This window comes from Tachyglossus aculeatus, unplaced genomic scaffold (genome assembly GCF_015852505.1).
Source record: "Tachyglossus aculeatus isolate mTacAcu1 unplaced genomic scaffold, mTacAcu1.pri scaffold_134_arrow_ctg1, whole genome shotgun sequence".
Lineage (NCBI taxonomy): Eukaryota > Metazoa > Chordata > Mammalia > Monotremata > Tachyglossidae > Tachyglossus > Tachyglossus aculeatus.
In genome coordinates, this window is record NW_024044861.1 from 657928 (window position 1) to 669518 (window position 11591).

At 43.9% G+C, this 11591-nt stretch overlaps 1 protein-coding gene and 1 pseudogene across 1 annotated transcript; one reads left to right on the forward strand and one right to left on the reverse strand.

The window, feature by feature from the left end:
* Positions 1-1831: 1831 nt before the first annotated feature.
* LOC119922960 lies at positions 1832-7100 on the forward strand (annotated as a pseudogene).
* Positions 7101-7344: 244 nt separating this feature from the next.
* On the reverse strand, positions 7345-9499 carry LOC119922962 (vomeronasal type-1 receptor 4-like). Its single transcript, XM_038742576.1, has 3 exons — positions 9483-9499; positions 7583-8312; positions 7345-7473 (listed from the first exon to the last, which is right to left on the reverse strand). The coding sequence occupies exons 1-3, from the start codon at positions 9497-9499 to the stop codon at positions 7345-7347; spliced, it is 876 nt and encodes a 291-aa protein (XP_038598504.1).
* Positions 9500-11591: the final 2092 nt, after the last annotated feature.

The window sequence follows — 11591 nt, forward strand, 5'->3', positions numbered from 1 at the left end:
GCTCTGCCAACTGTCAGCTGTGTGACTTTGGGCAAGTCACTTCACTTCTCTGTGCCTGTTACCTCATCTGTAAAATGGGGATTAAAACTGTGAGCCTCCTCGGGACAACCTGATCACCTTGTAACCTCCCTGGCGCTTAGAACAGTGCTTTGCACATAGTAAGCACTTAACAAATACCATTTTTATTATTATTAAAGGCACCCCCTCTTCCAGGAGAAGGGCTGTAAAGGTCTTAACACTAACAACAGCAAGAGAGGTGGGGGATGGTAGCAGGGCCTCCCAAGGGTGTGGGCTGCCCACTCCCAAAATGAATTTTGAAGAAACATCAGTGGGGTAGGGTCTTTGCTTTTCAGGGTACTTTCCCTGCAGTTTGAGGGGGGAGCTCTGAAACTCATCTCATTGATTGATATGAAACTCAGTAATTGTTTTATCACTGAGCCACCCACCAGATACTTAAGATATAGTCTCTTCTGTAGAACTGGAGGTGTTGGATACTAATGTTTCATTGTCTGAAATCTCTACCCACCGGCTGCAAGGGTTTTTAGCATACAACACCCTTCCCCCTCTGCCCCCACACTGGTAGGCCATTTGGTTTATCATTGAGAAGGACCATTGTATGCATTAATTCTCACAAACCTTTTGGAAGTTATTTGGAGGTTTTTGAGGGGTTTTCTTTGATAACTTCACAATTAACATGAGTCAGAGTTCTTGGAGAGACAGGGAAAGTCCATAATCATGGAAATGACATTTTCCCCCAAGGCGAGGAGTCTGAAGCACAACTTTAGTGGGGAGGAGGAACTAACTCCTCCACGCCCTTCCTCCATCCACTCTGCCTTCAATTCTCTTAAACTGCAGCTGAAAGTTTTAGGGCCACTCAGATCAATAAATCAATTAACGAGCACTTACTAAGTGCCCAGAACTGTACTAAATGCTTGGAAAAAGGAGATGGGTGGAGTTAGAGGTGGAACTGGGATTGCTAGGCAGGGTGTAGTGCAAGAATCACACCACTTAACTTCTTGTGCCTCAGTTTCCTCATGATGAAATAACTGATAAGGCTGTCACCATTTCACAATTGGTGGAAGTGGACGGGCAATGACTGGAGTTTTTTGAGGAGTGGGGAGACATGTCCTCAATGTTTTTGTAGAAAAACGATCCGGACAGCAGAGTGACGTTTGGACTGGAATAAGGAGAGAGAGGAGGCTGGGAGGTCAGCGAGGAGGCTGATGCAGTAATCCAGGCAGGATAGGATGAGTGACTGTATATAACGTGGTAGCAGTTTGGATGGAAAGAATAGATTATGAATACTGACTAAATCTTGGCCTTAGCTAGTATTCTGTTTGGGAAACTGGTTTAGCTATGACTACTGGGGTTTTTGCAGAGTTTGTGGTAGGTCTTGGTCAACGTCTATTCAGACTGGGGTTTTTGCAGAGTTTGTGGTAGGTCTTGGTCAACGTCTATTCAGTTTCCCCTACTAGACTGCAAATTTCTTAAGAGAAGGAATCGTGTCCAATTTCTCTATTGTACTCCCCCTGATGCTTAGTATAGTGCTCTGCGCACAGTAAGTATCCATAAATACCATTGATTGATTGATCTTGGGCTCCTAGTCCACTCCTCTTTCCACTAGACCGTTCTGCTGCTCAGATGGAATAGGTGAGATTTTTTTAAGGTGCTACAAATTAATTTCAATTTAATGTGGTGCAAATATGTACATCGTGTCTCAATGAAACACTTTCATCTCTCGTTTCCTCTGTCTCTTCTTCTCTCTATTTCTCTCTCTATCTAGGTTGCACTGAAGGAGATCCTCTCTAATTCTGACTTAGAATTCATATGAATGGATGCCAGTGATATCTCCTTTGGGACAGCAATTCTGTTACAGATCAGTATTGGGTTCTCAGGAAATACATTCATTCTCCTATTTTATGCCTGTGTGGTTTCTGCCCGACAGAAGTTCTGCTCCTTAGACTGGATCCTCACTCACCTGGCCTTGGCCAACACCATAAGACTTCTTGCCAGTGAAATCCCAGAGACCCTGTCAACTTGGGGATTGAGGAATTTCCTAGACGATGTCTGGTGCAAAATTCTCCTTTATCTTCGAGTGGCCCGCAGCCTGACCGTCTGTACCACTTCTTTCCTGAGCATCTTCCAGGCCATCACCATCAGTTCTGACATTTCCCGCTAGGCAGGAATCAAAGCCAAGCTGCCCAAGTCCATCCTCCCCTCCTGTCTCTTCTCCTGGATCCTCACTACACTTATAGATACTAGTACACTGATTTTCGTCACAGGCCCCAGGAACAGCACCAGTGTATGACTCCTATGATCTAAAGTATTGCTCAATAGGTGTTCTTAGTTCAGAAGCTAGCCTCATAAATGCAGTTGTGGCCTCCTTCAAGGATATGTTCTTTGTGGGTTTCATGAGTGGGGCCAGTGGCTACATGGTGTTTGTCCTGCACAGACACCACAGGTGGGTCCACCATCTTTATGGATCTGACCACTCCCACAGGGCAATGCCCAAAGTCAGAGCAGCCAAGAGAGCCATTGGTCTGGTAGTACTGTATGTCATCTTCTATGGGAGACAGTCGATCATGCTGAGTGTTTCAATGAACATGAAGGAAAATTCTCCTCTATTAGTGACCTATCATGTCGTTTTGTCCCTGACCTTCTTGGCTATTAGTCCTTTCTTGATCACTCTTAGTGACAGGAGAATGAGAACATTCTGGAAAGGAAAGTTCCCTGTTTCCAACACAGGTCTTTCAGTGGAGCACATGAAATAATAGTGGTAATAATAATAATGATATTTATTATACATTTACTCTGTGCCAATCACTTTACTAAGTACTGGGATAGGGACAAGATAATCAGGTCAGTCACCATACCTGTACCACTTAATGCTCACCATCTTAGTAGGAGAGAGAACAGGCATTGAATCTCCAACTCACAGAAGAAGAAGAAACAGGTACAGAGAAAACCATTGACATGCCCAAGGTCACACAGCAGGCAAGTGGTTGCTCTCCTCTGAAGATGCCTTGTGGGCAAGGAAAGTGTTTGCTAGTTCCTTTATTTTGTACTCTCCCAAGCATTTACTTCAGTGTTCTGCATATTGTAAGTGCTCAATAAAGACCATTGACTGGATCAAAAGCATGAGTCATGAAAACCCTCAGCAGCAGTCAATCAATCAATCAATCATATTTATTGAGCGCTTACTGTGTGCAGAGCACTGTACTAAGCTCTTGGGAAGTACAAGTTGGCAACATATAGAGACAGTCCCTACCCAATAGTGGGCTCACAGTCTAAAAGGGGAGACAGAGAACAAAACCAAACATACTACAAAATAAAATAAATAGAATAGATATGTACAGGTAAAATAAAGTCCTATCCTGATTACAATTCAGTAGGTTTCTGAAGCCTATTCCTGGATTTCTCCTCAGACCCCTCCCCCCAAACTTATCATCCCAAAAAATATTTCCCAGAAGAGGTCTCAGTTCTTTGATCTCAGCTCGGACACACAATTTGAGTTCCTCCATGAGGTAACAAACATTTCTTTCCACAAATATCTTCCCAGAGAGGAACTTACCATAGGGTGACTCCAGTCCTCTCCCTTTTGAGCCATTTATCCTGAGCATATCAGGCTGAGAACCAAAGCCCTGAAAATCAGCAAGAGCAGCAGGGAGTGAGAAAATGGCAGTTTCCTGGGATCACAAGAACAAAGAAAGTCATAGGATATTAAAGTGTTTTTTTCTCCCACCTTAAGTACTCTGATTCTTACCCCTCTCAAACCCCACAGCACTTATGTACATATTCTTATACCCTGCTGCTTCCCCTATCTGTAATTTATTTTAATCTCTCTCTTCCCTATTAGGTTATAGGCACCTTGAGTGCAGAAAGCGTATCTATTGCATTGTACTCCCCTAAGCCCTTAGTACAGTGCACTGTGCACAGTAAGCTCCACTAAATACCATTGATTGGTTGATTGAAAGTCACTATTTTGATATTAAAGCTGAACAACAAAGATGCTTTGGATTAGAATGAAACGTTAGCACAAGACCCCATCAATGTAGTGCGACTTGGTAAGAAGGAATAATTTCAACCAATAATAAAAAGAAAAATCTCTGCAATCTTCGGTGTAGAAGAACAAGGCTAAGCTTAATAATTTTTGTGTGCGTCAAACCTCCCAAAGCAGCAAGGGAGAGAGAATGTCCAGGCAGAGAACAAGTGTCTTGATTCCTTTGGTGCTAAATCAGAGATGGGAAGCCTGACAGTCTTTCAGAATGTTTCTACTGGGGTGAAACCTTTGCACATGGAATTTATATAAGTGCTCTGCACACAGTAAGCACTCAATAAGTACAACTGAATGAATTGTACAAGTTTTATGTCACTGTATCCCTGGAATTTGTGCATTTTTACCTTTATAATACCAGATAAAACATTTAGGATATCTTCAAATATGCATTTTATATTACTAATCGCAGCGTGGCTCAGTGGAAAGAGCATGGGCTTTGCAGTCAGAGGTCATGGGTTCAAACCCCGGCTCCGCCAATTGTCAGCTGTGTGACTTTGGGCAAGTCACTTAACTTCTCTGTGCCTCAGTTACCTCATCCATAAAATGGGGATTAAGACTGTGAGCCCTCTCTGGGATAACCTGATCACCTTGTAACCTCCCCAACGCTTAGAACAGTGCTTTACACAAAGTAAGCATTTAATAAATGCCATTAAAAATGTATTTTCTGTGTTTCCTCTCACATTTCCTGTACATTTATCTTGACCCTTACCTGATATTCTGCTATTATATCATATGTATCAAAAGTTATATGAATAGTGATTCCTAGACATGCCTCCTGGACTTATTTAGAATTGTCAGGACATATGCTCTTGAGAAACAGTATCATCACAGCCTGACTGGACTACTGCATCAGCGTCCAAGCGCTTAGTAGAGTGCTCTGCACACAGCAAGTGCTCAATAAATACGATTGAATGATCTCCATGGCAGAAGAAGTAAGCCTGATACAGTGGGTTAGAGGCTCAGCTGGGAGGAGGTGAAAGTGCTTAGCCGATAGCTTTGTGTAGATGACCCCAGGTCACCTATCAGATTTATTACTCCATTTTACTTGTGCATGTTTACTATTCTATTTATTTTATTTTGTTAATATGTGCTTTTTTGTTGTCTGTCTACCCCTTCTAGACTGTGAGCACGCTGTTGGATAGGTACCATCTCTATATGTTGCCAACTTATACTTCCCAAGGGCTTAGTACAGTGTTCTGCACACGGTAAGCACTCAATAAATATGATTGAATGAAAGAATGAATCTCTCAGGCTGCCTTTACTCCCTATTTCAGACAAGTTAGCACTAATCTTATTACTCTGCACCCACTGATATTGGCCCAATTTTCTTGCCACTGAGAACATAGCACATCTTCCCCCAGAAGAATGTTTGTTCTTCTTCCTGCTTCTACTATTGGCAAAATTTTTTGTGCCTCTCCAGGTTACAGCAAGAGCATAGGTGACTTAGAAGGGAGAGTAAATAGGGTGGGGAAATGAGAGGTTAGTAAGGGAAAGTCCCTTGGAGGAGATTTGATTTTTGTAGGGCTTTAAGAGGATTTTAGTAGGGATTCTTAGTAATAGCTACCTTTCTATTGTTAGAAAGTATCGCTTTCACATAACTTTGTGATTATAGTCTCCTCATAGTCTGAATACAATCAGGATATTCCTCCTCCCTGCCTTTTCTAGCTCAAAATCTATTCCTCACAGACTACTGGATATCACAAAACATCACAATATCTACAAGATCCCCCCCCCCTATTTTTTATTTAATTTTGCTTCTGTAGCGTGTACATAATCTCGCTACTTATACCCCAGTTGTGCTCAAGTTGTCATAGCTGAATTAGTTCTTTAGTTGTGCTCAATCTCAACCATCTCCTTCCTGTGGTTATCAACTCTGCAGCCAGGTAGCACCCCAATACAGTAATTTCATAAGCGAACCCCAGGCAGGGCCTTTAATCCTCTCCAATGAAGAAAAGATCTATGAATGCTGTCCCATCAATTATATAGAAATATGTTTCCATCTTCACCCAGATGATGCTGATACTCATAACTCCCTGAACTGGGTGATCCTCCAACTCCAGGTTCCCTTTGCTATTATGTTCACATCAAAGCTCAAAGTGAAGGCAGATTTTGTGAGATGTAGTTGAGAGGATAGTCATTTCGCTAGGTCTGTCTGATATGTTAATGTCCAGTGCCTACATTAGACCTATCAGTCAATTAATCCATGGTATTGAGTGCTTATTTTGTGCATATCACTGCACTAAGTGTTTGGGAGACTATAATTGAGTTGGGAGACACGATTCCTGCTCTCAAAGAGTTGACTCAGTTGATTTGTTGTGCTCCTCTGTGACATCACTTCACCAAGTAACAAATATTTATATGCTTAGATGTCTGCACTTTTCTTCATTCCAAGTCCTTTAACATTGACCAAAGCACACATTTTGGGAAGGGAGGCCAAGTTCTCTTCAGCTCTGTTTATTTGTAGTCTAGCTCCCTCTAGAACGGCAGCTTAATTTGGGCAGGGAAAGTGTCCGCCAATTCTGTTGTATTGTACTCTCCCAAGTGATTGGTACAGTGCTCTGCACATACTAAGTACATACAATTAATTGACAGTCACCCAGGGACTTAGAACAGTGCTCTGCATATAGTAAACACTCAATGACTAACATTGATTAAAAAAAAACAAAACAATAAAAACTATGCTCCTTGGATCTTCCAACTCTCATGGTCTCCAGAGATTTGTGGCATGGGTGCTGAGTTTCTAATTCAGAGCTAAATATTATTTCTGTTGTACAGGCCAGAGAATGTTTGAGTCCTTTTCCACACATTCTTAATGACACCCAATTCTTAATCATATAACAATTTTCAAACCCTTCGAGTATAAAATTAATACCTTGATTGTCATATGATACCAGGGAACTTGGTACTGAAACTCAAGCTTTTATGCAACAAAGATATGGGGTTCATGATTGAGAGACGCAGTAGTTGGCCATCTTTGAGAGGGGCAGAGATGGTGATTGCTTTTGAGAAAGGTGGTGATGGTGATTGTGATTCCCATCTTTGAGGAGAGCAGAGGCAGTAGCCATGATTGAGAAGGCCTATGTTGGTGGACATCTTTGAGATGGAAAGTGTATGTAGCCTCAGCCATCTCTGAGAAGAGTGAGAGAGGTCACCCCCCACCACAGGACATCCTGAGCCAACCCCTTACCTCTTCCACCCACGGGGAGAAAGAACAAAACGGAAAGAGCCTGGGAAGGTCTGGGGTATTACGTGTCACAGGGATCTTGCGAATGCCTGAGACCTTTGCCTCAGACCTGGCACTGTTCTGCCAGAAACAGCAAAGACCAAGCTCCTATGAGGAGGAGTCTGTCCCAGTAGGCTCCTCCCATCAGAGCCAATACAACGTCTCTCTTGGCTGCATAGGGCTCAGCCACAGCCTGAAACATAATGGGGTTGATGCAGGAAGCAGACAACTTCTGTTTTCCCACAGGGATTCTACCTTGCAAAGGATCTCTTGCTGGTGTTGATGGTCAGAAAGGGACTCACAGTGGGGAAAAAGAGTGACAGAGTCATGTGGACATTCAACAAGAGGGGAGAATCTATCTTGTTGTTCGGGAAAGCATTCAGTGTGATTGTGTTGTTTCCATAAAGGAGGACATATAGAGTCACCAGGGCAATGACTCTCTTAGCTGCGCTCACCTCGAGCATCACTCTGGGAGAGTGGCTGGATCCATGAAGATGGTGGACCAGTCGGTGGTGTCTGCACAGGACACATACCATATAGCCACTGGCTGCACTCATGAGCTCCACAAAGATCAGGTCCCAGAGAATGAAAACAGTTGAAAGTCCATGGGTGACTCCTGAGGGGAGACTGACTGAGGAACAGTATATTAAATTGAATATATTTCGAGTATTGGTCTTGTTCTTGGGACCGGTTATGTACAGCAGGGAAGGGACATCCAGGCTCAGACTGAGGATCCAGAAGAGGAGACAAGAGGGTGTGATACACATCGGGGCCTTGGCTTTGAGTGTGGCCCAGAAGGAGGTGCCGGGACTGATGGTGATGGCCTGGAAGACACTCAGGAGACAGGTCATGCAGATGGACAGGCCACGGCCCACCCGGGAACAGTAAATGAGGATTTTGCAACCAACGGCGTCCAGGAAGTTTTTTATTCTCCAAGCTTCCATGGCCTCCGGGATACCCTTGCTAAGAAGGACCAAGGTGTTGGCCAAAGCCAGATGGGTGAGGATCTGCTCAATGGGCCTCAGGCTGGAGCTGACAGAGAGTAAGAGGAGGCCTACATTCCCAAAGACCCCTAGGACTACTTGCAGTGGAAACAGGATGGCAAAGGAGATCTCTACCAGATTCAGTCTCATCAGTTCTCAGTGGGACCTGCTACTGTTGGTGGAAAAATAATAGTAATAACTGCGATATTTGCTAAGTGCTTACTGTGTCCCAGGCATAGTATGTCCCAGACACTGGGATAAATGCAAGGTGATTAGGTTGGACACAGTGCCTGTACCACATGGGGCTCATATCTTAATCCTCATTTTACAGCTGAGGTAACTGAGGCACATAGTTAACTGACTTGTCTATGGTCACACAGTGGACAAGCAGCAGATTTTCTACTACGACCCAGGACATTCATTTCACTCCTCTATTGCCAATGTACTCACTGAACCTCATTCTAGTATATCTTACCCCTCGTGACGTCCTACCTCTGGCCTGGAATTTCCTCCCCCTTCGTAACTGACAGGCCATTACTTTCCCCACATTCAAGGCCTTATGAAAATTGCATCTCCTTCAGAATCCTTCCCCAAATAAGCCCTCATTTTCTACACTCCCTCTCCCTTCCTTATCACCCTCGCACTTGGACTTATACCCTTTATTCACCCCACCCTCAGCCACAGTGATGCACATATGCATAATTAATTTTTTTATATTTATGTCTTTTCCCCTTCTAGACGGGAAAGTCTCTGTGGGCAGAGAACACATCTACCAACTCTGTTATATGGTATTTGTCTAAGAGCTTAGTACAGTGCTCTGCACCCTGTAAGGGCTCAATAAATATGATTGATTGATTAACTGATTCAACTCAGCCCCCAGAAATTACATCGCCTAGTGGAAAGAGTTTGGGAGCCAGAGGATCTGTGTTCCAATCCCAGCTCCTCCACTTGTCTTCCATGTGACCTTGGGCTAGTTACTTCTTTGTACGTCAGTTTCCTAATCTGTTAAATGGGGATTAAATTGAATCCCCTCCTATTTAGGCTGCAGTCCCCATATGTGACAGGGACTCTGTCCAACCCAACTATCTTTCAACCACCCAGACATAGTACAACACTTAATCACTTAACAAATGACATAATTATTGATTGCCATTTGTATTATCTCCTCTGAACCGTCTGAAACTCTGCAGCTAGTGAGAGGTGGCTCTGAGTTACTCACCCACTGTTATTGCTCATCTCGGTGGGAACAGGGCTATGGCAACCACCGTCAGATGGGGCAGGACTGGGACAGGATGGATGAGTTGAGGCAGCTGCTGTTGGATATAGCTGGACTGGAGTAGGTTGGCGCAGAACTGTGGAAGCTGCTTCGGGATGGAACTGGGGTGGGGAAGCCACCATCGGATAACGTCGAGCTAGGGCAGTCACCATTGGATGAAGCAGGGCTGGGGCAGGATGAAATGGAGCTGAGACAGCCACCGTCGGATCGAGTGGGTTTGGGGAAGCTGCTCTTGGATTGAGTGGGGCCGGGACAGCATTTATCAGCCACGAGTCTCATTTCTGCCTTCCCTCAGGGGTTATTTATGGGTTCACGGATGAGAGCATCACTGAGCATTGGTTTGCTGTGACATAACGAGGGGGAAATCTCTCTGGAAATAATAATAATAACAATTATTATTATTATGGCACTTGCACTCACTGTTCTAAGCACTGGAATAGATACAAGTTGATCAGGGTTGCACACAGTCCCAGGAAAAGTGACCAAAATGTGCAACAGACAGAATTAGCGCCTGAGCTCTTGGGTCCTTATAACGGGAGAGCCAATGGTTTGCAGCGTGTTTTCCCAAGATCAATCAATCACTCCGATCAATCATATTTATGTGAACAACACATACTAAAGACTTGGGAAAGTACGATACAATGGAGTTAGTAGATACATTTCCTGCCCACAAGGAACTTACAGTATACAAACAAGATGTGTTCCTTATTATTGTTATTATCATGATTATTATTATATTATGCTCTATGTAGCAAGAACTGTTCTAAGGGCAAGTGTAGATAAAAATTAATCAGGTCAGACACATTCCCTGTCCCACATGGGGCTCACAGTCTAAGTAGGAAGGTGAATATTCATTGAATCCCAATTTTACAGGTGAGGGAACTGACACACAGAGAATAAAGTGACATCCCCAAGGTCATACAGCAGACAAATAGCAGAACCAGAATTAGAACACAGGTCCCTTGACTCCCGGGCCTATGTTCTTTTCACTAGGCCATGCTGTTCCACAGTTCTCCAGCTGTGTGACTTTCGGCAAGTCACTTAACTTCCCTGTGCCTCATCTGTAAAATGGGGATTAAGACCGTGACTGTGGGACGACCCGATCGCCTTGTAGCCTCCCCAGCGCTTAGAACAGTGCTTTGCATATAGTAAGCACTTAATAAATGTGATTATTATTATTATTTTTATTCTCAGGCTCTGCTTTGACAAATAGGGGATAGGTTCAATCAATCAATCATATTTATTGAGCGCTTACTGTGTGCAGAGCACCGTACTAAGCACTTGGGAAGTACAAGTTGGCAACATATAGAGACAGTCCCTACCCAACAGTGGGCTCACAGCCTAGAAGGGGGAGACAGAGAACAAAACCAAACATATTAACAAAATAAAATAAATAGAATAGATATGTACAAGTAAAATAAATAGAGTAATAAATATGTACAAACATATATACATATATGCAGGTGCTGTGGGGAAGGGAAGGAGGTAAGATGGGGAGATGGAGAGGGGGATGAGGGGGAGAGGAAGGAGGGGGCTCAGTCTGGGAAGGCCTCCTTCAGGGCAAGCCACCCTTGGTCACGTTACAAAACTACAGCCAATGCAGAGAGTTGATGATGATGATGATGATGGCATTTATTAAGCGCTTACTATGTGCAAAGCACTGTTCTAAGCACTGGGGAGGTTACAAGGTGTTCGGGTTGATCCACATGGGGCTCACAATCTTAATCCCCATTTTACAGATGAGGCAACTGAGGCCCAGAGAAGTGAAGTGACTTGCCCAAGGTCACACAGCTGACAATTGGTGGAGCTGGGATTTGAACCCATGACCTCTGACTCCAAAGCCCGGGCTCTTTCCCCAGAGTTGAGGGAGGAGCCACTTACTGTAATAACTGTATGAGGATACTCACTGTTTTAGGGTCTGCCTTGTAAACTAGGTTTCCCAATGGGGAATCTGGGCCAGGAGACATGACAAAGGGCTTTCCCAGGTGTGTGGAGCACATTGTCACCCCTACTGACATCCAAAGCACCACACACGCACACCAGCTGGGTGGT